We start from the raw sequence: 26,257 nt of genomic DNA, 5'->3' as shown, positions 1-26,257 counted from the left end.
ATGCATTGGGCTTAAAGCCTCTGCACCTCGGCAGGTCCTGAACCATGTCAGAAGAGCAGTTCACCTACGAGGCAGTGCAGGAAACCTGCCTTCTTGGACACAGAGCCATGGTATTTCCCCTGCCGGGTTAAGAAGCCACTCCGCTTCATGTGAGCCTTCAAGGGACAGCTGCCCCAAGTGAGATGCAGCGTGGGTCAAGCTGGCCGGCAGTGTCAGCCCCCCGGGAGACATTGCCCCTCTGCCCTGGGTCACCTGCAGCTTCCTGCAAGCAGCAACAAGGCAGGGCACCCTCTGAGAGGGGCAAAGGCAAGACAGGCAGAGGCTTCCTCGGGGCATGCACCAACCTGCGCTCAGACCTGCCTGGCTGGGTAAGCCACCCCCTTTGCGCCAGCTTCCCTCCAGCCCTGCTCCCTGCCGGCCTCCTGGGCCGACCTGGGCTGCCTTGCCCAAGTTAAGAAAACACTGGCTCTGGGCTGCGGCACCCTGCAGCAAGGTGCCCAGACCCCGGCCAGTCAAACCCACCTGCCACTGAGTCACCAGCGATTCCTCTGCAGGGCACCGCTGGGGCTGACTCAGAGGAGTGCCCGGCTCCTTCCAGGGTCCTAGAGCCAGCTGCCCATGCAGGAGGTTCCCAAAGCCAAGCCCGACCCCAAAGCCAGACATCCACGGCCCTCTGGAAGCTGCTACCAGCATGAGGCTTCACGGATGAGACCCAGGGCAGAGCCACCAAAGCTGGTTAGCTGCGACCACAGGCCCTACAACCCAGGCTCCCTCTAAGGGCCCCCTCTCACCCCCATGCTCTCAGCTCTGCTCCCCCTGCCCCCAAAAGTCTCTGACCCCTGCTTTTAAGACCCTTCAAAGCATGGCTCCCACCAAGATTAGGGCAAGGCGTGTGCATGCCTCTTTCCACACCCCTACCAGGACCCCACCCAGGAGGCCAGAGTTCAGGTCTCATTATCAACAAAGCAGCAGAGGAAGGGAGGACACCAGGAGCTGGGAGAGCGGGGCAAGGTCAGTGCTAAGCAGTGGGGAGCTGCTGGGGTAAAGGCCATGCACGCCGTCTTCATGCACCCTTTGTTGGTCTGACACAGTCTTAAGTGTGCTCTCCCCCCTGCCAGGATGCTGGTCCCACCAGATTCCCTCTCACCACCTTCCCCTCCAGAGCCTGACCCAAGTCCTGCTTCAGGACCAGCTACACCCAGCTCCTCATCAGCATCACATGTTTAAAGCAGTGTCTTCATTGCCTTCCTTCTTTGCAGGCAGCAAGGACAGCGAAGAGCATCAGCCCCGGCATGAGGACTGGCACGGTACAGCTCACCCACACTAGGCACCTTCCCTCAGATGCCAGAACCTGGCCTTTCCCATATTGCTTCGCATTAGCGATTGCTGCACATGCTCAGGCCAGGGTCCAGCTCCTAGTGGCTTCGGCTGCAGCCAGAGCACTCGGCACACCAGCCATGCCAACTCAGGGCGTCTCATCTGGGCACACGATACCTCCCAACTGTTTGCTTTCAAACCACTCCCCTGAGAGGCTGCAACAGCTGCAGAAAGGGAATCAGTTTTCCGGGGCTGTATCCAACAGCCAAAATGCCCCTAGTTTCCTGCAAGCCCCTGCCTCACTCACATAGCACCTTCCAGCTACTGCAAGAGAGGCAGCAAATTGCTAAGAAAGGACCTTGCTCATGGGCTTGCTCACAAGCACCAGGAGCTTAGCTGAAGGCTGGGGACGGCATGCCCAAGACACCCCAGCTCCTCTGGCCCTGCAGAGACCACTGGAGCTGATGGAGCTGCAATGGCCAGGGAGGGAGGAATGGCAAAGGGAAACTCCTCTTGGCCAGCAGGGTCCTCCCAGGCTCTGAGGCAGCAGCGTGCGCCTTGCCTTCGCGTGCAGCAGCGGGGCTTCAGGCTGCTTCCAGGGAGCAGGACGCCTGCAGGACAGTGAACCGGATCTGCTCCCTTTGCCATGGCTAGGGGACAAAAGGGCTCCAGAGCAGCAGGGAAACCCCCAGAAATCCCTCAGCAACTCAGTCCCAGTGCCAGGGCTCTCCCCCGCCGGCCCCGCAGAGGAAGCGCCCGCCGGCTCTGCACTGGCTCCTTCACCCCTGCTCCCAGTTCTGCCTAGACAGCTGCCACCCTGCGCAGCCCACCGCCTGCAAGTCACGCTGCGGCTCTTGGGACATGCCGCCCTGCCTGGCTGCTGCCCCGGGCTCTCACTTGGAGCAAATCCAGCACCTTTAAGATTCAGAAGGTATTATGTGCCAGTGTGTTTGCATCACACAGGTCTGGGCCACCTGGACCTCGGTCTGTCTGACACCCTGCACCGAGCTGCAGCCAGGACCTTCCAAACGCCTGAGCCTGGGCATCGCCAGAGCCAGCACGCACAATCTCCCAGCCTGAAGCCACCCTCCAGGAAGCCCAGCAATGGGGCCTGGCGTCGACCCCAGGCATCCTGGCTCCCAGTGCCCCCCGAGCCTTGCATGCCTCCAAGAGCACCTTTACCTTAGACACCGTGATGGGCTTCCTGAAGTCCCTTCCCCCGGTGATGCGGAAGCCCCAGGGGGCCGGGCCCGTCAGAGTCACGGTCACAGACATGGCAGCAGGAGTGTGGCACCTGGCGTGAAACAAAGCAGCCCGTCAGGATGAGGGGACAACCCTGCTGCGCCAGGCAGCACAAGGCCCCAGCACAGCATGCGGAAACCTCGCCTTCCTTCCCCCGAGCCCGGAAGGATCCCCGGCGACCTCGCTCGCCGCAGCCCAACGCCTGCACCCAGCGCTGGAAGTAGAGCCCGGGTGTCCCTTCCCTGCCAGCCCCCAGCCCCTTTCCCCAGTCCCCCGCTCACAGCAAGGAGCCCGCCAGATGGCAAGCAAAGCCCTCTCCAGTGGTGCACGGCAGCTCTTTCCTTCCGGGGGGGCGGGAAACGAGAGATGGCGCAGCGTCTCGTGCTGTCACACGTCGGCGCAGGCAGCCTCAGCCTTCCTGTCCCAGTCCTGGCACCAGCCAGCGAGACCTGCGGGCTCTTTGCTTTTCCAGGCTGAGGGCTCCCAGGTGCCTGGCAGGGAACAAGGCAGGAGGCTGCTGGGCGCTGCCCTGCTAAGGGACCGGGTGCGCCGGGCAAGGCGCAGACGGGACGGTGCCAGTGTCGGTGCACCCCGGCAGGCCGGGGCTCAGGCTGTCTGGTGATGCAGACGCCCCGCCGCACTTCGAGGCCCTCAGGAAGCCAGGAAATTGAGGCCTTGCAGAGACAGCAGCTGCTAAACATAGCGTGCACGCTGAGAGCTGGCACGGTGTGTGCGGTGGGGAGGGGGCAGCATCCACGGCCCGGCTCAGGGCGGACCTGGGGGGGATGCGGGGTCCAGCCCCACCCTCCAGGACGGGCACAGCAAGCTGGGGCCGAGACAGCCAGGGAGCAGACGCGAGGGGTCGCGGCATGCCCAGACTGCCAGCTCACAGCCGCAGGAATGTCGCGGCCAAGGGCAATACACCGGCAAGGCAGCACAGAGCCAGGGCAGGCCAGTGATGCCCAGCGAGGGGGCGCAGGGCCAGGGGTGGCAGGGGCCCCCGGTACAGCCAGACAGGGACAGGGCGGCGCTGCCAGCACCCTGCCCGGGGGGGGCTCCCCTCGGTGAAGCCAGGGCCCGGAGTTTGCAGCCGCAGCTCCCAGGCGCTCGTCCTCTGCCCGGAGCCGCCCGGGGAGGATGCTGGCAGCCCGGGCAGGCGCCAGTGCCGCCCCAAGCAACCCAGCCTGAGCCGCCCAGCGCCGGGGAAAGGACGGGAGCCGCTCCCGCGAGCCCGCGCCGCACCCGGCACCCCGGGCAAAGTCCCCCCGCGGCCGGGCTGGGCACGGCGCTGCCCCGGCCGGAGGCGGCACCTGCCCCCCGCGCCCCGCGCCCACTCACCGCCGCCGCCGCCGCCGCCGGAGCAGTGCGGGCGCCGCTCGTGAGCGCGGGGCCGGGCCGGCTCGGCAGCACCACCTGCGGGCGGCCCGGGCCGGCCCCCCTCCCGCTCCCGCTCCCGCCCGCGCCGGGGCGCCAGAGCGGGGCCCCGCCTCGCCCGGGCCGGGCCGGCCCCTCCGGGAGCCTTCGCCCGGCAGCCGGGCTGCGGGCCGCGGCGCGGGCGGGAGCGGGCAGCTGCCCCAGCAGGCGCAAAGCTGGGGAGACCCTGAGGGGCGCCCCCGCCCCAGCACCCCCACCGGGGCGCTGCCCGCAGCCACCCTCCCTGGAGCCGCACTGCGCCCCACGCTGACCCCCCATCACCACCAGGCAGGACCCACGGGTGCGCGGAGGCTGGCGTTTAATCAGAGAACAAGCAGATAAGGCGCGGAGGTGAGGGGCGCAGTCCCCGCCACGCAGCTCCATCCGGTTGCGTGATGCCGGACCCCATCCGCCTGCGGCAAAAGGGACTGGTGGTCTCACGACTATCGCCCATGCGAACACCCGGGATCCAGCATGGCCCGCGGGGGTCCCGACCCACGCTCCGGGGGCTCCCGTGGGGGCTGGCAAGTTGCTTGTTGCATCCCTTGGGGAATGGGCCCTCCCAGGGCTGGGGCTGGGGAGGAGGAAGAACAAGCCAGGCCCTGGCCCCAGCACAGGCCTTCCCGGCTGCTGAAACAAGGCACAGGCTGAGAGGTAGCTCCGGGCAGATGTGGGAGGGAGGTTTACGTGCGGGGAGACCCCTGAGGGCTGACCAGGCAGCCAGGCCCATCACAGTGATCTCTTGGTCCCTGTTAGTAGGTGCCCCATGGCGGGGATTAAGGCAGGGGACTGGTCCCCAGTGGGGGGTTAAGGCAGGGGACTGGTCCCAGCAAGCAGAGCTGGAAAAGCAGAGCGATGTGACCTAGTCAGGGCCAGGCGGGGGTTTTTGCCCAGACAGCGGGGTCCTCCCCTGTCGAGCACCCATCCCCGAGGCAGCACCCAGGGCCCAGAAGCCCCCCGGGGAGAGGAATAGGGCTGCGGCAGGTCCATCCCCATCTCCTCCTCGCTTTCCGTGTCTCTAGGGCCCGTCGTGGCCGGTCAGCTGGGCCCTCGCCTTGGGCCTGGCTGGAGAAACTGGAGGTGCTGAGGCAGCGTTCTTGCAGTCCCCGCTGGGGCGAGAGGGTGGGCGCGCTGGTCACACGGGGGCAACGTAATTGCCAGGGAAGGTGCCGAATTTCTGGGTTCTTCTGGACACGCCTGGAGCAGGGGGACAAAATGAGGGGTGGCTTGGGGCCTGCCCAGCCAAAACCAGGCAGGGGGCTACCAAAGGGCCCCTGGCCCGCGCCCTGCCCCGCTTGCGTTTCCTGCCCCTCCCCGCCCCATCGTACCCACAAACCAGCCATCGTCGCACTGCTGCATGACGTCCACCTGGTCACCCTCGCGCAGCTCCAGCTCGTCCTCGTTCTGGGGCTTGTACTGGTAAAGTGCCCGGTACCTGCAAGGCACCAGCGGCCCATCAAGCCCTTGGTCCTGCCATGGCTGAGCCTGCCAGGAACCGCACAGCACCTGGGACACGAGCAGTGCCCTGTCCCTGCCTCCTCCCACCAGCCAGCTCCTTGCTCCCCGCCCCCCAGGGCTGCTTGGCCCCCGTGCGGGGGGTCGCGGTGCCAGGGTGAGAGCCAGGTACGGCTGCCAGTTGCATCCGCTGAGCCCGCCCCTGTGAAAAGGCCCTTGTTCGGGGGAACAATCCTGACACTGTCCCAGCCCCACAGCCCGGGGGCTGTCTGCAGCCAGCCCGCGGCATGGGTCACTTCACCCGGGCGGCCTGGCTGGCTTCCAAGTGGAGTCGGGGGTCCCAGCTCCCCTCCCTCCTTGCTGTGCCAGCTGCTTCTCGGTGAGACGGGGCCACTCGCTGCACTTACCGCGTCCACTGGATGTTGGAGCCATTGCTGGACGCGGGGCAGGAGCTGGCAGGTCCTGAGGTCTGGAGGGCAGAGCTCTGCGGGCAGACGGGGGCCCCAGCCGGCAAGGAAGGCACCACCGGCTGCTGAGTCTCTTGCGGCCGGCAGGGTGACAGCGGCTGCGGGCTCCCGGGGCCCAGGCTCTGGGCGGGGAGCAAGGCGGCACCTCCAGAGGCCAGCGGGAGACTCTGAGGGAGGCTGGGCGATGCTCCAGCATGCTGCAGTTTTGGGGAGCCGGGGAAGGTGAAGCCAAAGGGGCGCGGGGAGGAGAGAGCGGCCCCCTCGGCACCGCGCCGCTGGGCCGAGGGAGAGCCCGAGGGACTGGCATGCCAGCTGTTGGGCGCACACCGCTGGAGTGGGGAGCTGGCATGGACCAGCGGGCCTGGGGACAGAGGCAGGGCTGGGCCAGGGGAGGAAGGGAGCTCCTCTGAGGCCTTGACACGCGGCTCCTTCACCACCTGCACGTAGGTAGCCGGGAAGATGCCCTGGCGGCTGGTGCCAGAGATGCGCCCCTCATACCAGTTCTCATCCACCCTGCGGACCAGGCAGATGCGCTCACCCTGGCGGAGGCAAGGGAAAGGCAGCGGGTCAGGCACCTGGCGGGACCAGGCTCCACCCTTCCCACTCAGACCAGTCTAGCCCCGTGCCCGCTGGCACCCCAGGTGGGTCCGTCCAGCCCAGCCCCTCTGACATCCTGCCCCCCAGGCTGTCCAGGCCTGCATCCTGCCTCGGGCAGCGCAGAGTCCAGCGCGCCCAGCTCTGCAAGGCTGAGCATGGAGCGGGGCATCTGCCTGACCCGTCGGTGAGATGCTCGGGCCCCGGAGCATGAGGACGAAGGGGCCATGCTCGCATCACCCCGGAGAGGGCCAAACGCGCCACTGTGCAAGGGAATTCAGGGCTGGTGCATGGCTAACCTGGCAGGCAGGAGGCCAAAGCTTGAGCCAGCACTGGAGCGGAGAGCTCAGCCTCTGGGCTATATCCAGTTGGCTGCCGGTCCAGGAGCTGGGCTGAGGCCCCCCAACTCATGACAGACGGGTAGATGCAGACTGCCAGCCTGAACGGGCTTCGAAGCAGGTCACATCCTGCACCCTGGCACCCAGCAGGCCCCTACCTTGCGGAAGGACAGCTCTACCGGCAGGTCCCCCTTGAAGCCGTACAGTGCCAGGGCCTCCCCATACTCCAGCACCTGGATGGTTGGGGGCTTGATGGGCTTGGGGGCTTCTGTGGGAGGCAGGACCTGTTGGGGAGAGGCAGGAGCAGGTGAGCAGAGCCCGTGAGTGACAGCAGTGGTGGGGACGGCTGCCCAGCCTCACAGCTGCCGGGGTGGGGGGTGGAGGCTGGCACCTTCAGGGGACTTCTTGGGTGGGGGGTGGCGGGGTTAACCCTGTTGGTGCTTCTGCCAGCAATCAATGGGGGGGAATAGCAGCTGCCTGGTCTGCTCCAGCACTGCAGGCACAGCCTGGTTGAGCAAGCCAAGCCTGTGCACCACAGCTGCTACGTTTGGGAGGGGAAGGGGCCGTGCGGTACAGGGGATGGGGATGTTGGGACCCCAGGCACCGCTCAGGTCTGAGCAGCACGGGCAGAAACACGTGGCACCATCAGACAGGCATTCACAAACGGGCACAGTCCCAGGACTGGCCACGAGAGGGCATGCCCTTCTCACACCCTGCGCCTGCCCGAGCTGGGCTAAGCTGAGCGAGCGGGCGGGTGGCAAGCAGCTTGTTTCATAGTTTCTAGGGTCGGAAGGGACCTGAGCAGATCATCCGAGTCTGACCCCCTGCCATGGCAGGAAATAATACTGGGGTCAAACAACCCCGGCAAGGTGTACATCCAGCCTCCTCTCAAAGCCCCCCAGGGCAGGAGCCTGCACCACTTCTCTTGGAAGCTGGTTCCAGATCCTAGCCGCCCTGACCGCGAAGTCGTGCCTCCTGATGTCTAGTCTGAATCTCCCCTCTGCCGGCTTGTGACCGTATTCCTGGTCGCTCCTGGCGGTGCTCGGGGGCACAGGGACTCCCCCAATGCCTGCTGGTCCCCTCTGACTAGTTTGTAACAGGCCACTAGATCCTCCTCAGCCTTCTCTTGTGGAGACTGAACAGGTTCAGGTCTTGTCGCCTCTCCTCATAGGGCCTGTCCTGCTGTCCCCTGACCATGCGAATGGCCTCCTCTGGACCCTCTCCATGTTGTCCACATCCCTCTTGAAGTGCGGCGCCCAGAGCTGGACGCAGTACTCCAGCTATGGCCTGACCAGTGCCGCATAGTGGGGGGAGGATCACCTCCCTGGACCTGCTCAAGATGCATCTGTGGATGCACGACAAGGTGCAGTTGGCCTTCCTGACCGCGTCCCCACACTGCCGGCCCATGTTCATCTTGGAGTCAATGATGACCCCCAGATCCTTTTCTGCCTGTGTACTGCCGAGAAGGGAGTTCCCCAGCCTGTAGGTATGGTGCCGGTTGTTCCTCCCCAGGTGCAGCACCTTGCACTTGGTGTTGAAACCCATCCTATTCTGATCCGCTCACCCCTGTAACCTGTCTAGGTCTGACTGTAGCCTGTTGCATCCTTCTAGTGTGCCCACGTCCCCCCACATCTTAGTGTCATTGGCAAATTTGAACAGGTGCTTTCTACCCCCTCGTCCAAATCACTGATGAAGATGTTGAACAGTGCGGGCCCGAGGACCGAGCCCTGGGGGACCCCACTGGCAACATCCCTCCAGGCTGAGAAGGACCCATCCACTACCACCCTCTGGGCGCGGCCCTCCAGCCAGCTGGCGACCCATCTGACTGTGTGGGGGTCGACACCGCAGCCCCTGGTTTCTTAACAAGAACGGGGTGAGAGACAGTGTCGAAAGCCTCCCAAAAATCCAGGAAGATTATATCCACTGCTACCCCTGCATCTAATGATCTGGTGATCTGGTTGTAAAAGGCCACCAGGTTGGTCTGACAGGACCTGCCACTGATGAACCCGTGTTGGTTGCCCCTAAGCATAATCTCCCCTGCTAGGCCCTTGTGGATGTGCGCCAGAATTATTTTCTCAAAAAGCTTGCCTAGGATCAAGGTAAGACTAACTGGCCTATAGTTTCCTGGGTCCTCCTTTTTCCCCTTTTTGAAGATGGGAACCACGTTGGCCCTCTTCCAGTCCTCTGGCACCACACCAGAGCACCATGAGTGCTCGTACAGCCGTGCCAGGGGACTCGCAATGACCTCGGCCAGTTCCTTTAGTACTCTAGGGTGGAGATCGTCCGGACCGGCCGACTTGAAAACATCCAGCCCCTCGAGAAGCTCCCTAACTAAATCCTCGCTAACCCCTGGCCCAGGTGTACCTCCCCCGGGGCCCGAGGGAGGCCCAGCAGGGAGGTGGCTGTTCTGGTCCCTACTTAGGAAGACAGAGGCAAAGAAATCGTTAAATATGTTAGCTTTGTTGTCTGGTGTAACGACCAAATTCCCCAACACGTCCTGCAGGGGCCCCATGTTACCCAGAACCTTCTTTTTACCCCCGATGTATTTGAAGAAGGACTTCTTATTCCAGGAAGCTAGCCCTAATTCCATCTCTGCCTTGGCCTTCCTGACCCTCCCCACATCCCCGAGCGACTGCAGTGTAGTCCTCCCTGGCGATGTCCCCTTCTTTCCATTGGGTGTGCGCCTCCCTTTTAGCAAGGAGACATTCCCGGATGCTTTTGGTGAGCCATGGGGGCTTGTGTGCCCTCCTGCTCCCTTTGATCCGTGTTGGGATTACCTCCCTTTGGGCTTGGAGGATCGTCTCCTTAAGGAGCGACCACTGTCCTTGGACACCTCAGCGCTTCCCCAACTATCCTCCTTAGCTGCTGCCCCAGGCACACGGGCATCGTCTTGGGGAGCAGGAGGCTTGCGCACTCCTCTTTGCCCCTCCCGGACTCTGGTCCCCACAGTAATGCCCCCCACCCTGCTCACCTCCACGTAGTTGGACGGGAAGATGCCCAGCCTGCCGTGGTGCTCGCCCTCCAGCCAGTTCCTGTCCACCTCCTTGTGGATGTAGACAATATCGCCCTTCTGCAGTGTCAGCTCTCTGCAAGACCATGGGCAGCGTGACCACCCTCCGCCACCCTGCACCCAGGGCCCCCGGCTCCTCCAGCACCCGGGAACACGGCTGCCCTAGCTCCCTGGTTCTGGCACGTGCCCTGGCTTCTGCCCCCACATCCGCGAGGTGCTTGGGTACCGGGGGCTTTCCCAGCTCCCACGGGTGGGGAACGTCCATGCTGGTAACCTGTTGCCCCGTCTCCTGCCCTCGCTTTCCAGGCCTCAACCAGCTTCCCTGAACGCTGAGCTGTGCCCTGAATCCCTCTTCCCACCTGTGCCAGTAGCTGGGCTCAGTACTGCGCTGCAAAACGGGGCGCGGCGAGGGCGTCGGGGCATCCTGCTATTCCCCCAGCCTTGAACGGGTCCAGGTCGCTTGGGCTGGGGACTGGCCACAAGCTTATCACATCTGCCACTGCCTCTGGAGATGGACCTTTCTGCCCCTGAACTCCTGTAAAGCTGGGGGCTGTTCGCTTCCCTGGGAGAGACCCCATGGGGGCTGGGAGGAAGACAAGGTCCCTGCCCTCTGCACAGCCCCCAAACGTGCACCCTGGGCTGCCCCACCACGAGCCACTTACTTTGGGGACTCAGCCTGGAAGTTGAACTTGACACGAGCGGCTTTCATCTGCACGAGGGAGTGAGAGGAGGGAAATGCCATGAGACATTCGAGCCGGGGCGCAGGGCGCCAGCCTGCTCTCCCCAACACCTGCCCCGCGGGGCTCCACCCAGGGCTGTGCCTGCCACCACCTGGGCTGCCAGTGACTCCCCAGGGGAACCAGGGCCCCCTCCTGTTTGGCCCCAGGGCTACTGGATGGCCTGGAGAGAGGCTGCACCCACCACCAACTTGCTGCCCTCTCTCCCCTCTTGTCCTCCTAGCCCTCGAGTAGGCACAGCACCCCGGGCACGTTCCACAAGCCCCCAGCAGACACAGTGTCTTCAGGACCTGGCCGAGCCTCACCTTCTTCTCCTCTCTCTTCACTGGCCCATCCAGCTCAGCCAGGGCCCGCATCCCATCAGCCAAAGAGCTGTTCCCAGGATGCTGCGGGGAGTCTGCGGAGACCCGGAGAAGCGGGAGGTTACGTGTGGGAAGGGCATGGCACCGGTGACACAAAGCCCTGGCAGCTCTGGGGTGGGGGCTGGAGAAGGGAGCAGGGAGAGGGGCTCCAAGAAGGCCAGGCCAGGGCGAGGGGACCCTGCAGTGCCCCCGGGGCACACAGGCACATACCCTTCCAGGTGGGCGAGCTGCTCCAGTCTGCCGGGGCCAAACCCAGGCCCCCTCTCTCCATGCTGGGGCTGGCAGGCGGGTAGCGGCGGGCAGCCAGCGGGCTCTGCCCCAAGGCTGGGTCCGCACCGCGGTCGCACCGTGGGCTGCTGCGGGGGGAAGCGAGAGGTGCTACAGGAAATCCCGCGCAGCTCGGTCTTCCCCAGCCGGCTCCAGCGAGGGCTCCTTGGGCTCAAGGTCACCCTCCAGGCAGGCTCCGCATCCCTACCCTGCGCACGTGCAGGCTCCACAGCTGCAACACGTCGTCCCCTGCCCTGGGACCTAGCAGCTGCAAGACGCCACAGGGCATGGGGGGCAGTGACTAGTGTGGGGGCCAGGAGCCGTGACCCCCGCTCTGGAAAGGGCATGGCAAACCTGGCAGCTGCGGTTGCCTCTTTATAGGGGTGCAGCGATTAGGGGGACGGGGCAGGACCCCACTGTACCCAGAGGGACAGTCTGGAGGTGCCTCTGAGCAGCGGGCACCACAGCTCGAGCCATCTTCCTCCCTGGTGTGGCGGTGCTGCCAGGAGCAGCTCGCACGGGTACTTTACAGCTGGGTTTCATTTCCCCACCCAGCCCAGCCCGTGCAAGCCCAGCCAAGGGCCCGCGAGCGCCGACCCAATCACGGGAGCCGCCGAGGGGGAGTTGCCAGGCCGCACGCAGCACCAACCTGCCTGCCAGAGCCACAGCCCCAGCCCGCGCCAGACCCCTGCTCCCCTGCGCTTCCCCTCCCGGTGCCAGCCCCTCCTTGCACCCACGTCCAGACACGGCTCCGGCCTCCCCGCAGGGGCTGGGAGCCAGGACTCCTGGGCTGCGCCCCACCACCAGGAGGCAGGAGCACAGAGATCACAGCTGCCGGGGGGGCAGACCCCGGACTCCTGGGTTTCATCCCACGCTCCGGCAGTCACGTGGGGCCGTGCCCGTGCCCCAGCCCCATCTGTCTGCCTGAAAGCAGAGCCCTGGCACCTGGGCGGGTGCAAAGTCTCCTTCTGCCCCAGCAAGCGGCCCCCTGCCCTGCTCTGCAGGAAGCAGCAAGGAGCTGGCAGGAAAACAGCCCTTGGCTAAACTTTAACTGTGTCTCAAGAGCTCTTAAAAGGGCAACACCCCTCCTCCCCCCCACACCCACACCCACACCCTGGGAGGGGCACCCTGCTCCGTGCCCCTGCTTCTCTCCTGACCCCTTCCTGGACCACAGCCCCAGGGGCGAAACCAAGTGCAAGGCGCAGGTCCTTGTGGGCCCCCCCATGCCCCCTGTTTACAGTAGGACCTACAAGAAGTCCAGCACTGCTCCCCAGACCCCTGGCTGCAGGTGCGGAGCCTGAGGCTCCTCAGGGAAGTCTCCCGCGGTTTCGGCTCTAACCCTTACCCCCTTGACGGAGGCTGAATGAGCAACTGGTTGCAAGAGGGGAACAGGCCCAAGTGCCCCGCACACAGCCAGCTCCTCCTGAAGCACAGGCTGGGAGCCCAGTGCAAAGGTGGAGCTGGGCCGGGCCACATGCTGTCCCCCAGCAGCGAGGCCGTGTGCTGGGGGACAGCATCTGGTGAGGGGCAGGCCTGACAGCATGCAGCCCCCATGGGCACCCACGCTTGGCCGGCACGGCACGCACCCTGGGCTCTAGCACCCACGGGGCAGCATGCTCACATGTATCTAGGTGCCTGGCAAGCCCTTCCCAGCCCCAGTGTTGAAAAGCAGCCTGCTCTGGGCCCCGTGTGGCCTGTCCCTGTCCAGAGGTCTTTGGCCAGCCAGTGCCCTGCTACCCCCCTGCCCATGGCTGTGGCACGCAGCACCACCCCACCCCGCTGGCGCGCTCAGACCGGCCCATGGGCCCCAGCGCACAGGCAAGAGGCCATCGTGCTGATCAGCCTCCTGCTCCCTCCTTCACCCGCTTCCTCCCTCTCCCCACTCCTGCGCACTGGTGCCCACCAACCCCAGCTGCCTGGGGGATGTCCACCCTGTGGCCCTTCACCCTGGCCCTACTCACCCACTGGTGGAGGCCGGGGCAGGGCAGTGGGCAGCCAGCACCTCCGGCGAGCGCTGCGGGGAGAGGGGAAGAGGAGATGAAGCATCCAGGAGGCTGAGCCTGGCGGGACGCGAGCGAGTCGGACTCCTGGCAGAAGGGAGCCAATAAAGAGGCAGCCAGTGGGGAGGGAGAGCCGGCTGGGCTGAGCCCAGCCGCGAGGAGAGCCAGCCCCGGGAGGCCGGGGTCCTAGCGTCCAACAGCCGGGCCAGGGCAGAGACAGGCATGGGCTCCCACACTCGCGGAGTCGGGGGGCACCCGCTGGGTGGACAGACAGATGGGCAGAGCGCTAGACTGCAGCTGCTGTGAATCAGCTCAGCCCCAGGGGCTTGGAGGAAGACAGACGGACACAGAGCCAGACCTCTGCACCAGGGCTGCTCTCTGGGATGGGGCGGACAGGGGGCACGGAGCAGTGGGGCTGGGGGGAGGCGGGAGGACAGGCAGACGGGAGGAAATGACTGATCTGGAGCATCCTGGAGAGGCAGTGCTGGAAATCGATCCTGCCGCTGACCAGACCAGGGGGAGGAGTGGGGGAGGGCGGCTCAGGGGGCCTTGCTGGGGCAACTGAGGGCTTTGAGACTGGGTCGTCCTACTGGGATGAGGAAAGGAGCGGGACGGGTGGACAGACAGACAGGCAGCATCTAGGTGCTGAGATCCTGGGGTCACGGTTGCCATACAGACACCACACATGCTTTGTGGAGGTGATGGCCCCCCCGGTAGGCAGAGCCTGCCCGCCCATGCCAGCCTTGCCCCCAAGCACCCACCGCTGTGCCGAGGGGTGGCGGGAAGGACCTGGCTCTGGGGACGCAGGAGGCGCAGGCACTGGAGGTATGGCCCGGTCCAGCTGCGCAGGGTGCTCCCACCTTGCCAGGCTGCCGACGGGTCTCCATGGCTCTCATGTCCTTGTCCAGCTGCCTGCTCAGCTGCTCCAGCTCCCTCTCCAGCTGCACCTGGGGGCAGGCAGAGGCTGGTCATCACTTGCCGGACACAGCTCCTGGCACCGCCAGCGGCACAAAACACAACACTGATGTGGGACACCACCCGGCACTGCCAGGGGAAGCGGTCGCTTGTACGGATGGGTCCGCACAGTGCAGGGCTGCCCCGGTAAGAAGGTGCCAGGGTACCATGGTGTCAAGGGCAGAGATGCCTGGCTCCCAACCGTAGGGACACCGTTGCAGGGGGAGGGTAATGCACATCACACGGTGTCCCCAGTCCAGAAAAGGGCAAGGGCCCCTGGCACCAGACACGTTGCCACCCCCAGCGTGGAGATCCCCCAGGGCAAGGCCGCCATGGGTGCAGGGGAGCTGTGCCAACCCCGGCACCTCTCGCCCGCGTGGCACAGCCCTTTGCTTACAGCCTGCAGCAGGATGCTTGACCTGCCGGGCTGGGGAGGGGCCTGGAGACAGGAAACAACAAGCGGCCGGCTCCATGGAAGCCGGTAAACACAGCTGCAAGCCCCCGCGCAAGGGCCCGGCAGGGCCCACACAGGGAGGGGGGCCGACCGGCCTGACCCACCCTCCCACACTGGGACTCAGAGGCAGCCAGCACATGCAGGGGGATGCAAGTGGCCTACACCACACCTGCCCTGTGGCCTGGCGCTCACCTCGATGGGCTGGGATGGTGGGCGCTGCTCCACAGGAGACTCGGCCAGGCGCTTCCTGGGCTGCAAAGGGACGGATCAGCATTGGAGCCCCGTGTCGCCCGTGGCCCCCGCCTGCCCTCCACGGAGCCCACTGACCCTTCTGCTGCCCCATGGGGCCAGGTGTCCACTCTGGGACGGGGTCTGGTGCAAGGGGCAGATACACCCACAGGGCTGGGGCAGGCAGTGCCACTCTCCTGGACTGGTGCAAAGGGCAACAGCTTCTCCCTGCCGGGTGTGAGGGGAGCGGGGCACCTCCTCTCTGCCGGCCCACAGATGCGCTCATGCTGGGAGCAACCTTGGGGCCGCCATGGCTGCAGCAGAGATGCTCTACTGCATCCCTGTGTGAGGCAGATGGGCCGTGCGCTGAGGAAGGAGGCAGCAGCCTCGGTCTGGCGGGAGAAGCATCTCCAGAGGCGGCAGTGGCAAGGGCTGGAGCAAGGGGAAGAGACCCCCAAATCCAGGATGCCCTGGGGCCAAAGGCCCCCAAGAATCCTTACCAGGCTCCCAGTCTCCAGCTCCTGCAGAAACTGGTACCAGCTGTCAGCACTTCCTGCGCGGGGCTCTGCTGCCTGGGGAGGGACAGAGCGAGCCACCTGAGCACGGTCCTGCCCCGGGGCCCTACCTGCCCCAGTCTTATGCTACACAGGGTCCCAGAGCACACCTACATGCCCGCGTCCAGCACGCGCATCCCAGCAGCCAGCTCCGGGCTGCCCAGGGCCTCGTGTGCACGTGCACATGCACGTGCATGCACAGCCTGATCCCTGCACACACATGCGAGGCATGCGCACACATCTGCCTGCAGTCACGCTGAACAGAGCACCTCTCCCAGTGCAGTCAGGCAGTGTCACGCAGGGACAGCTCGGGGCCAGCACGGATCCTAGCGGGCCCCCACCCTGCTCCTGAGAGCCCCCGGCCTGTGGGGATCCTCGAACAGGGAAAAGCTGCGTCCTCCATGGTCCCCCTTCCAGACCCGGCTGCTGCAGCGGGGCAGGGGCAGGCTGAGAGCTGCCAGCCTGGGTCCCGGGCAGTGCCGGGGGAGGCTCCTCACCGGCGCAGGGCGGTCGAGGACAGACGACTTCCCGGGCTCGTAGTCAAAAATGCTCCTGGGCTCCATGGCAGCCGCGTCGCAGCCCCTCCTGCAGGGGGGCAAGCCGGTGAGCAGGGGCTGCCCACCAGCGCCGCCGCCGAGCAGACTCCAGCAGCATGGCTGAAGTCCAGGGCACCCTCCCTCGCAGGCACCACCCGCCACGGCAGCCGTCTCCCCCTCCTGCAGCCTGCCCACCTGCTCCCTGCAGGAGCCGGGGCTGCCCAGGTCACTGCTGAGCCTGCAGCTGGCTGCACCCCAGCATCCGGTGCAGAGCAGGGCAGCACTCAAGGGGCTGCTGCAGACACGGATGCGTGCCCTGGCACATCCTGCCAGCCCCGGTTTCTGCTGATACGGCTGGACCTGGGGACTGGGGACGCAAGTGCTGAGGGGTCTCAGCACCACGGCTTTTGGGGCCACGGCTGTAGGGCAGCATTATCCACGAGGGGGCACTCGACAGCTGCAGAGACCCACCGGGGAGGGTCCCGGTAGGCGGCGGGTGGGAGACCGGCGTCTCAGCCTGCAACGCAAGGGCTGCGCCATGGCTGAACGGGCCTCCCGCCGTGGGACAGCCTGACGCCATCGGTGCCTTGCACAGAGATGAGGGCTACTGCTGTCCCCCCTGCCGGGGAGGCACACAAACACACCTCGCTTCCTGCACCGGACAAGAGGTTGCTTACCACTAGAGAAGCTCCTATCCTGGGCTCCGGGGACAGACCCCCCCGTTTTGGGAAGCCGTGATGGACACGTAGGGAATGAAAGCCCAGAGGGGACAGCACGATGCTCCCTCCCCCCCGCGTGGACCCCCCACGCCCGCACTCACCAGTCCAGGCCGTTCTGCAGCGTCAGGCCCTTCCTCGCAAGCCCCAGAGGCTGCAGGTCTGGTGGGGAGAGACAGTCGGGTCAGGTGCCAGTGCAGAAAGGGCCTCAGGACAGATGCCCTGATGCACAGACCTATGGACAAGGGAGTGTGCGGCCCCCCCGGCACCCTTCCCATGGAGCCCAGCCCCTGCCCTAGCCCCCCCAGGGGGCAGGACACCCCTCCAGGGGTGTCCCCTGTACAGACCCCGAGCTCTGCCCAGACCCACCTGCCCCCCAGCAGACCCCAGGGCCCACCTGTGGTGCTGCGGGGGGACTCCCAGTCCAGCTGTGGCTCTGCAAGGGGACGGAGAATGGCATGAGCAGTTTCCCCAGGAACCAGGGCCCCAGTGCGCCAGCACATGCAGACTACAAAAGGGATCAGCCCCTCCATCTGGGCCCCTTCCTACCCTGGGACGTGGCCTCCTTCCCCCAGCCCAGTCAGCAGGAGCCGAGAGACCCCTCCCCAGCTGGAATCAGGCTGCCCCGGCCCAGCTCACGGGGGGTTTAGGAAGCCGAGACGTGGCCAGCGACCGGCGCAGAGGAGGGGCGTCTGTGCGTGCCTGAGGAATCAGCCTCTGAGCTGTGTAGCAGGCTGAGCAGACACGTGGCGGGGAGCTAGGAGCCTGAAAGGCCCCCACATGCCAAGGGCAGGAGGAGGCAGGTGCCGCCGGTCGTGCCCCTTCCAAGACCATCGTACCCGAGAGCTTGCCATGGATCTGCTGGAACATGCTCCGGTACCAGTCCCGCGGCTTGTCCACGCTCTGCTCAGGGGAGCAAACACACCAGGCATCACCTTGCGAGCAAGGAGGGGAGCAGAGAGCCGGAGCAGGCCAGAGGGCCATCGCTGGGGTGCTGCCACGAGCAGCCCCTGCCCTGCTCCCTGCAGCACAACCCCCTCCCCAAGCATTGTACTGGGCAGGTGGGATCAAAGCATCCCCATGGAGGCCCCCTCCCTGCACCCCAGCTCAGCCCTGGTCTCCAGGGGCTGCTGAGATCGACTCACAGATCGTGAAGCAATGGGCATCCCTGTCTCATCCACCGGCCCAATGCCGGCGTACTTCACCCAGCGCTTGTTCTTCCTCTTGCTGTCCTTGGTCCACGTGGCCGACCAGCCTGCCGGCCGGGGGGCCACAGCAGGCGCCCGTGCCAGGCCGTTCTCCACGGGGCGAGGTGCAGGGCTAGCCTGGCTGGGCCGTGGCAGCGTGGAGGTGCCTGGTGGTGTCAGCTCCTTGGCAGGCCAGGTTTGGTACCAGTCACTCTCTGAAGGAGATACAGGGGTTGTGGGCTGTGCAGTGCCGGCAGAGCGGACTGCCAGCCCCACACGGCTGCTGGGCAGACAGCCACGGCACGGCCCTACCCACCACCACCATCCTGAGAGCACCCTGCCTGTGGCCCTGCGCGGGGAGCTCAGCTGGATGCAGACGGCAGCCCAGAGAGGCACCGAGGCAGCTGCCCACTGGGATGTGAGATCCAGGCAAGCCCCGGCGGGCACCGGCAACGGGGCTGGGGTTTGATCCGAAGGGAAGCCTCCCCGGGACAAGGTGCCTGGTGGCAGGCCAACGCCGTGCAGCGCTGTGCCTCCGTAGTTACCGGGGCTCCTCGGGGCCGTCCCCCGCTGCTCAGGGGTGCCATGGCACACCGTGCGTGGGGCCGTGTCGTGGAAGTCGAAGTTCAGGGTGTTGGAGCCGCCGTCCCGGATCATGGGCACCTGCAGGGGGGAGGGAGACCATGCACGGGCGGCTCTGAGCAGTGCGGACGGGCACCGGTTGGCCCCTCTACTTGCAGTACGAGGGCCTGGCCATCCCGCAGCCACCCCCTGCCTATAGCGCAGCCTCTGCTTTGCAGCCCCCGATGGTCGCCCTGGGCACAGAGCAGCTCTGGCTGCTGCCCTGCTCATCCAGGCCCGCAGTGCCACCACCCCTGCAGCCAGGGCTGGGCACACTGCCCCCGACTGGCCCTGCTCACCCTTGTCACTCGGCAGCGCAGCGGGGTCCACGTAGGCTGTGGCGTGGACATGGCCCTGGGGGAAGCTGGGGGGCTGGTGGCAGACGGCTCCTTCTGGAGGTGGGGCGGGATGAAGTCATCCAGGCTGAGCCCCCACAGGGAGCTCGGTGCCCCAGGGGCCCGCAGCGAGGAAAAGCTGGAGGCCGAGGACCCACTGTCCGCTAGGAGGGGGCTCCCCATGGCCCAGGGGATGCCCTGCAGGGAGGCAGAGCAGAGTGGGGGTTGTGCCTGGCTTCATAGTTTCATAGTTGGTCGGGTTGGAAGGGACCTGAGCAGATCATCGAGTCCGACCCCCCGCCATGGCAGGAAAGAGTACTGGGGTCAAATGACCCCGGCAAGGTGTTCATCTAACCTCCTCTTAAAGCCCCCCAGGGTAGGAGCCTGCACAATTTCTCTTAGAAGTTGGTTCCAGATCCTAGCCGCCCTGACCGTGAAGTCGTGCCTCCTGATGTCTAGTCTGAATCTCCCCTCTGCCAGCTTGTGACCGTTATTCCTGGTCACTCCTGGTGGTGCTCGGGGGCACAGGGACTCCCCCAGTGCCTGCTGGTCCCCCCTGACTAGTTTGTATCAGGCCACTGGATCCCCCTCAGCCTTCTCTTGTGGAGACTGAACAGGTTCAGGTCTCATCGCCTCTCCTCGTAGGGCCTGCCCTGTTGTCCCCTGATCATGTGAGTGGCCTCCTTTGGACCCTCTCCATGTTGCCCACATCCCCCCTGAAGCGCGGCGCCTAGAACTGGACACAGTACTCCAGCTGCGGCCTGACCAGTGCTGCATAGAGGGGGAGGATCACCTCCCTGGACCTGCTCGAGATGTATCTGTGGATGCATGACAAGGAGCGGTCGGCCTTCCTGACCGCGTCCCCACACTGCCGGCCCATGTTCATCCTGGCATCAGTGATGACTCCAAGATCCTTTTCTGCCTCTGCCCTGACAAGAAGGGAGCTCCCCAGCCTGTAGGTATGGTGCCGGTTGTTCCCCCCCAGTCTTAACTCAGCCTTATTTATTATTTTGCACTTGTCAGTGTTGAATCCCATCCTGTTCTCATCCACCCACCCCATAACCTGTCTAGGTCCGATTGCAGCCACTCCTCCCTTCTAGCGTGCCCACATCCCCCCACATCTTAGTGTCATCAGCAAATTTGAACAGGGGCTTTTTACCCTCTCGTCCAAGTCGCTGATGAAGATGTTGAACAGTGCAGGCCCGAGGACTGAGCCTTGCGGGACCCCCACTGCCCACGTCCTTCCAGGTTGAGAAGGACTCATCCACCCCCGCTCCCTGGGTGTGGCCCTCCAGCCAATTAGTGACCCATCTGACTGTGTGGGTGTCTACGCCACAGCCCCCCAGTTTCTTAATGAGAACGGGGTGAGAGACAGTGTCGAAGGCCTTCCAGAAGTCCAAGAAGACAATGTCCACTGCTACCCCTGCAGCTAATGATTTGGCAACCTGGTCGTAGAAGGCCACCAGGTTGGTCTGACAGGACCTGCCACTGATGAACCCGTGTTGGTTGCCCCTAAGCATGCAGTCCCCTGCTGGCCCCTCCTGGATGCGTGCCAGCATAATTTTCTCAAACAGCTTGCCTAGGATCGAGGTAAGACTAACTGGCCTATAGTTTCCCCCTTCTTCCCCTTTTTGAAGATGGGAACCACGTTGGCCCTCTTCCAGTCCTCTGGCACCACACCAGAGCACCACGAGTGCTCGTACAGCCGTGCCAGGGGTCCCGCAATGGCCTTGGCCAGTTCCTTTAGGACTCTAGGGTGGAGATCATCCGGACTGGCTGACTTGAATATGTCCAGTCCCTCCAGACATTCCCTGACTAGATCCTCACTGACCCTTGGCCTGGGTGCGCCTCCCCTGGGGGCCGAGGGGGGCCCGGTGGGGGTGGGGGGGACCGTTCCAGTCCCTGCTTAGGAAGACGGAGGCAAAGTAGTCGTTAAATATGCTGGCTTTGTCGTCCGGTGTGACGACCAAATTTCCTAGAGTGTCTTGCAGGGGCCCCACGTTACCCAGTACCTTCTTTTTCCCCCGTGTATCTAAAGAAGGACTTCTTGTTGTCCTTGGTCCGGGAAGCTAGTCCCAGTCCCATTTCTGCTTCACCCCTGAGTAGCATCTGCCCTGCTCCGCCAGCCACAAGAAACACTGCGTGCCAGCGGGAAGTGCTCAGGCCACCAAGGGCCCCTCCTTGGCTCAGACCCTCCCCCCCCACACCCGGCTGCAAGAGCCACCACTGATGGGGAAACTGAGGCACAGGGCCGGGAGGAGACTTGGAGAACCCAGGAATGCCGGCTCCCACGCCAAGATCTGCTGGGATTTGTGCTGTCCCAGCCTCGGCCAGGGCAGGGCTGCTCCCGGCAGATGCTCTTATCTACACTGGCTCCAGCCGAGGACCTCCCAGTGCTCCCCAGGGAGCCACTTCACAGCCCAGCCCTGGGGGAGCGCTTCCTGTTATTCACAGGCGGACCCCAGCAAGAGGAGAAGCTGTATGAGGGCTGCCCAAGCTACACTCGCCCGCAGGGACTGTACGTCCCGGAGCCGCCAGCCAGGAAGGCCATCACTGTTTCACCCGGGCTGGGGCGGCTTACACAGGACCTTGAGACACGGCGGGAGGGGGCATGACTGCAGGGCCCAGGCTAGCCGGGACAGGGGCTGCCCACGGCCTCTCCTCTGTCCCCACACACAGCCAGCCCTGCTGCTGGGGGGGCATGGCAGTGCAAGCTGGGGACAGTGCCCATGGCTCCCAGCTGATGACCCATCAGGGCTGGAGGTGCAGCAGCCCCAGGCCCAGGGGTGCCCAAAGGGGCTTGGGACCCTGAGCATCCCGTGCCTGGGCTCGCTGCGTGGGAGGGCAGGGAAGGCTTCGGTGCTCCCTTGAGGAGCAAGGCAGCTGAGCGAGAGTCCTGCTCCTGTCCCCGAGAGCAGGAGACAGCCCCCCGTGCGTGGTGATGAGGGGGTGGGACCCCGGCGAGGCCAGTGCCTGGCCCCTTTCCCCAGCTGGCCGCACATTGTGCCCAGACTTTCGCTGCCGCTGCAATGATGCCACGGCCTGGTATTCAGCCCCGAACAACAGGCTACAGTCTGAGCAGCTGCCCGGCTGCTCTCGTGGGAGTGGTGCGGCCACAGGGGGCACCGCGGGGTTAACAGCGGGGGCTGGGTACAGCTGGTGCCTGTGGGGGGCTCTCAGATGGGCAAATCCTAACCCGTCCCCCTTCCCTGTACAGGTGGGGACCCCTAGCCACAGCTAGAAGGCAGAGCTCGGTTGCAGCTGCCAAGCAGCGAGGGAACCTCTCTCGCCCCGGCTGCCTCCTCCGGCACACCCAGATGAGGGCCGTGCCAGCCAGCTCTTCCTCCCAGGCCAGCTCACCTCCCTCAGCTTCATCCCAGCACCCCCCAAAGCCAGGCTAGAGCACGGGTCGCAACAGCCCAGTCCTTTTGGCAGAGCAGGGCGAGGCGTCCCGCAGACAGAGGCTAGCCCTGCAATCTGGGGAGGAAATCCACTGTTCCCAGGCATGTCAGGCCAACAGAAACAGGGTGGCGCACATGATTTTCAGCCCAGCCCATGTGTGCTCTGTATGGCCTTAACCCCAGAGCTGCTGGGTTCACACACGGCGCACATTCCTCGGCACACGCCTGTCCACTGGGGCCGAGGCTGGGAAATCCCCGAGGTGAGTGAGGGACCAGTGCTCTTGGCAGGGACACAACCCTGCCGGGGAACGAACGGGCCGCCGACACTTCTGACACACGCTGAGGTGCCCGGGTGGCACTGGAGGGGGGATGCTCCTGGCCGCCAAACCCGCAGTTCTGCAAGCGGAGCAGGGTGCACATGCACGCGTGTGCGTGCTGGGGGCTCAGGGACCCAGGCATTGCTGCACACAAACCACAAAGGCGTGCCAATGTATAAAAAGCTCTTTGTCCTGCTCCAGCCCCGGGAATCACGGGATCGCAAACACAAACAGATGAGCCCTCCCCACATGCCTGTGCTGTTATCCCTGCAGTTTAAACGGGGAAATTGGGACACGGAGAGAGCGCCTCCCACGCTCGCACAATGAGTCAGTGGCACAGCTCTGAAGAGCACCCAGGAGTCCTGACCCACAGCCTGAGCAGCAGACCTGCAGGCTGCTCCAAACCGTGGCACCGTCTCCCCCTGCAGCGGGGTGACACTTCCCACGACCGGCCCCGTTTCCAGCACCTTCTGACTGCCAAAGTTCAGCTGGTTGGGCTGAACTTTTCCAAGGCGGATACGGCCCCGAGCTGCAGTGGAAAATGTCACCTCACCGCAGCACCGGGGCCACTTCCAAGAGCAAGGCTGGCAGGACACGTGCTGTGATACCCACCTGAAAAGTTTCTGGGACTCTGACTCGGTTTGCAAGCGCTCTGGCACGTCCCGGTGACCTGGAGCAGAGACTTGAACTCTGGCAAGGAGCAAGAGGCAGCTTTTGTGTCAGGGATGTGCCTTTTGCTCGCCTCTGTGAAAATCCGCCTACCGCTGGCCCAGTCGCAAGCCTCTAAAAGGCGGCCGCTGCTCGTCTCCGTTGAGACTTGCTAGGACTTTGCAGCTTAATTCCCTAACGATTTCGTCTGCCCTGGACACGCTCCAGCCCGGAGGAGGATTTTCCCTGCTCTCGCAAGCCCCGTCAGATCCAGACCCTGGCAGTGCCAATGCTATGAACAGGCCCCTGTCCCCCCGTCCACCCCGTGGCTTCACCCTCTCCCTTGGGCCCAAGTCTCTCTGCTTCAGCCTGGCCCCCAGTCCCAGCTAGCCCTTTCCCCCTGCCTGAGGCTGGTATGGGGGAGCTCTGGGGCATCCCCATGTGCCAGCTCCCAGCAGAGGGAGATGGGCCCTGGGGAGCACTATATTTGTCCAGCATCTGGGGCTGGATGACGCCTCCTTCATGCCTGGGACCCAGCTTGGGCTCGGGAAGGTCTCAGCCATTGCCAGGGCACAGTGCAGAGAATGAAGCACATGGGAACCACATCAAAGGGGAGTGTGCTCGCCCGCCCCTTTCCAGTTTGTGCTTGTGCCCTGGCAGCCTGGCACTGAGCACTGCCTTGCCAGCAAAACATCCCACCAGCTGGGCCGTGCTCACCTGCTCCCCAGCCTGCGAGGCGCCGTCCCCCCTCTGCCCCCAGCACCCCTGTGCTGCCCGTGTAGAAGGTCGCCTGCGGCTGGAGGAGAGGGGTGCACTGTTAGGAGGCTCGTGGCCCAGCTCCGGGGCTGGGGTTAAGCGTTTCAAGTGCTGAGACGTGCAAATATTTCCACACCCCGCCGTGCAAACACTGCCGAGCAAGGCAGAGCCGGAGGGGGGGGAAGCGGGAACAGCCTGTCCTGTCCGAGCAGGAGAACAATTTTGGAGAGGAGGGAAGAGCCCACCAGCGAGGAGGCTGATGGGATGAGTCACCGCCGTGCTGGCTGCCCTGGCAGGGCACCAGGGCCGGGAGAAGGAGGAAGGGAAGAGGGGGAGCATCCCAGAGTGTCTCCCAGTCCTCTGACCTTCCCACGGCCAGGCAGGGCCCCTCCCCGGCTTCGTGCCCAGAGATAAGGAGTCAGCTCAGCAAAGTGGCAGCCAGGCCTCCCGGCCGATCCCCAGCCCTGGGAGGGGAGCAGAGCGTAGTGGATTAGAGCAGCGGGAAGAGAGGCTGGAAGCCAGGACTCCTGGGTCTTGTTCCCAGATCTGGGAGGCACGTGGGGACCCAGGGATGACGGCAGGGAGGGGCAGAGCTTGCAGGCCAGCTCTCGCCCGTGCATTTCTGTCGAGGGCTGCTACAGGGCTGTGGAGGGGAGAGGGGATTACCTGCAGCTCCAGAGGTTAGCCTTGGGGGTCTTGCTACTCCAAGCAGGACCGTGCCTTGGCTGCAGAGGCAGAAGCCACAGCGGAGACCGGCTTCAAGCAGAATGGCTTGGCCACACCTGGTGTGCAAGCAGAAAGGGATTAGAGGGAATAAATACAACACAGCATTGGCTGAGACCTCGCAGCGCTTGGCACACGCTGCTGCCTCCTCGCACACGGTTGGGATGGGGCCCTGCCCAACCACTGCCCGTGCCACGGGGACAGCGCGTGTCTAGAAGCACACACCACCCGCCTGCTCCCGCCCTGAGCCCTGCTGCAGGAGACCCCGCCACCCCGCACCCAGGCCAGTATCACCCTCCACCACTGCATGGCACCAGCTCTGCACCCCATGCCTCCAAGGACTGCGTTGCACTGCACCCCACCCAGCCCAACACTGCACCCCTACCACCTCCAAACACTGCCCTTCGCTGTACCCCCACCACCTCCAAACATTGCACTGAGCTGCACTGCACTCCACCCAGACCAGCACGGCACTTCACCCCTACCACCTCCAAACACTGCACTGCCCTGCAGCCCACCCAGACCAACACTGCACCCCGTCACCTCCAAACACTGCATTGCACTCCACGGCACCCCACCCAGATCGTCAGTGCACCCCTACCACCTCCAAACACTGCACTGCACCCCACCCAGCGCAGTCCCGCACCCCCAAGCCTTCAGGCTCCGCACTGCACTGTACCCAGCTCAGCACTGCCCGCAACATCTGCAGATACCGCACTGCACTGCACCCCACCCCTGCCAGACACTGCACTGCACCCAACTGCACCCGCCCCAGCACTCAGTGCCCACCCCTCTGCCAGTGTCCCACCAACCCCCAGTCACCCCAGCCGACCCCACCCCAACCTGATGGTGGGGGTCAGGAAGCAAGCAATTAACCCTTTGCTGTCCACCTTTAACAGCCGCAGCCCTGGAGCCCCATGCCCTCAGCAGCTACCTCTCTCCCTTGGGTGGCAGCTCCCGGCTCCCAACGTGTCCTCCCGGGCTCGGTCCCAGGCTCCAGCCTCTCTGCAGAGCCTGCCTTTGCTGCAGGGCAGGACGAAGGCATGTGCGGGGGCAGAGGGGAGATTCGTCCTCCAGAAATAGCCGGGCCCGTTCCAGCCATCAGCCAGCCGGGTGCCCGGGCACAGGGCCCTGCCCGAGCCCTTCCTCCGGCCCTGCTCTCTGGCTGCGGAAAGGCGCCCTCCTCGCCCCGCCGCGCAGCTCCCAGAGGCTTTGGCGCCGCGGGCTCGGTGCCGCCGAGACGCCGGGTCGGAAGAAGGGCACCAGTGCCCGCGCCGGCGGGGCCGGGGCCGGGGCCGGGGCCGGCGGGGGTCTCTCGCCCCCCGCGCGGAGCCTACCTGCGCCGCCGCCCCCGGCCCCGCGGGGGCGCACACGCGGGGCGCGGCCCGCCCGCTCTCGCGCGTCGCTGACACGGACGGGCGCACGCCCGGGGGTGGGGCCTTCGCGCCCGCCGCCCCCACGGGTGGGTGTGCGTACACGCGCGCGGCGGGGCTCACACCCGCAGAGGCTTGAGGCTGGGGCTCTCTGACGCGCGCACACACGGGCTGGGTTCGCTCACACAAGCATGCGCATGCAGGTTGGACTCGCACATGCACACTGGTGGGCACACACATACTGACAGTCAT

At 65.1% G+C, this 26,257-nt stretch overlaps 3 protein-coding genes across 3 annotated transcripts in view; all 3 read right to left on the bottom strand.

Annotated features, from left to right (window-relative positions):
• Positions 1 to 3,846, bottom strand: part of PDLIM2 (PDZ and LIM domain 2) — a 13,450-nt gene extending 9,604 nt beyond the window's left edge. Inside the window, exons 1-2 of the mRNA XM_090051471.1 lie at positions 2,841 to 3,846; positions 2,500 to 2,611 (exon numbers count right to left, since the gene is read on the bottom strand). Coding sequence (XP_089907597.1) covers positions 2,500 to 2,592 — 93 coding nt within the window. The 5' untranslated portion in view covers positions 2,593 to 2,611; positions 2,841 to 3,846. The remainder of the gene's footprint in view (positions 1 to 2,499; positions 2,612 to 2,840) is intronic.
• LOC149862340 (uncharacterized) lies at positions 2,635 to 4,356 on the bottom strand. Its single transcript, XM_090053913.1, has 3 exons — positions 3,898 to 4,356; positions 2,806 to 3,050; positions 2,635 to 2,656 (listed from the first exon to the last, which is right to left on the bottom strand). The coding sequence occupies exons 1-3, from the start codon at positions 4,354 to 4,356 to the stop codon at positions 2,635 to 2,637; spliced, it is 726 nt and encodes a 241-aa protein (XP_089910039.1).
• SORBS3 (sorbin and SH3 domain containing 3) lies at positions 4,275 to 26,257 on the bottom strand. Its single transcript, XM_090053912.1, has 23 exons — positions 25,602 to 26,257; positions 24,576 to 24,665; positions 23,871 to 23,949; positions 23,118 to 23,195; positions 18,752 to 18,985; positions 18,377 to 18,494; positions 17,790 to 18,046; positions 17,484 to 17,547; positions 17,042 to 17,080; positions 16,749 to 16,806; positions 15,890 to 15,977; positions 15,339 to 15,410; positions 14,803 to 14,862; positions 14,063 to 14,149; positions 13,164 to 13,216; positions 11,146 to 11,291; positions 10,879 to 10,970; positions 10,499 to 10,545; positions 9,798 to 9,912; positions 6,985 to 7,110; positions 5,835 to 6,433; positions 5,301 to 5,407; positions 4,275 to 5,169 (listed from the first exon to the last, which is right to left on the bottom strand). The coding sequence occupies exons 1-23, from the start codon at positions 26,255 to 26,257 to the stop codon at positions 5,108 to 5,110; spliced, it is 3,327 nt and encodes a 1,108-aa protein (XP_089910038.1). The 3' UTR covers positions 4,275 to 5,107.

The sequence above is a fragment of the Crocodylus siamensis genome, chromosome 6 (assembly GCF_052110815.1).
Source record: "Crocodylus siamensis isolate JL-2025a chromosome 6, ASM5211081v1, whole genome shotgun sequence".
Taxonomy (NCBI): Eukaryota; Metazoa; Chordata; order Crocodylia; family Crocodylidae; genus Crocodylus; species Crocodylus siamensis.
The sequence above is the reverse complement of the archived record's forward strand: the minus strand, read 5'-3'. Positions and strand labels throughout refer to the sequence as shown.

Bases quoted from the DNA above. Each gene is read 5' to 3' on its own strand.
- SORBS3 (XM_090053912.1), bottom strand. From the start codon at position 26,257: ATGACTGTCAGTATGTGTGTGCCCACCAGTGTGCATGTGCGAGTCCAA. The intron at 15,411-15,889 runs GTGAGGAGCCTC...GTCCCTCCCCAG, and splicing joins TCCTCGACCGCCCTGCGCCG to GCAGCAGAGCCCCGCGCAGG. The intron at 13,217-14,062 runs GTGGGAGCACCC...CTCTCCCCGCAG, and splicing joins CCCGTCGGCAGCCTGGCAAG to CGCTCGCCGGAGGTGCTGGC.
- LOC149862340 (XM_090053913.1), bottom strand. From the start codon at position 4,356: ATGGAGCTGCGTGGCGGGGACTGCGCCCCTCACCTCCGCGCCTTATCT. The intron at 3,051-3,897 runs GTGAGTGGGCGC...GTTCCCTGCCAG, and splicing joins CGGCGGCGGCGGCGGCGGCG to GCACCTGGGAGCCCTCAGCC. The intron at 2,657-2,805 runs GCAGGGAAGGGA...TGCCTGGCGCAG, and splicing joins GGGAAAGGGGCTGGGGGCTG to CAGGGTTGTCCCCTCATCCT.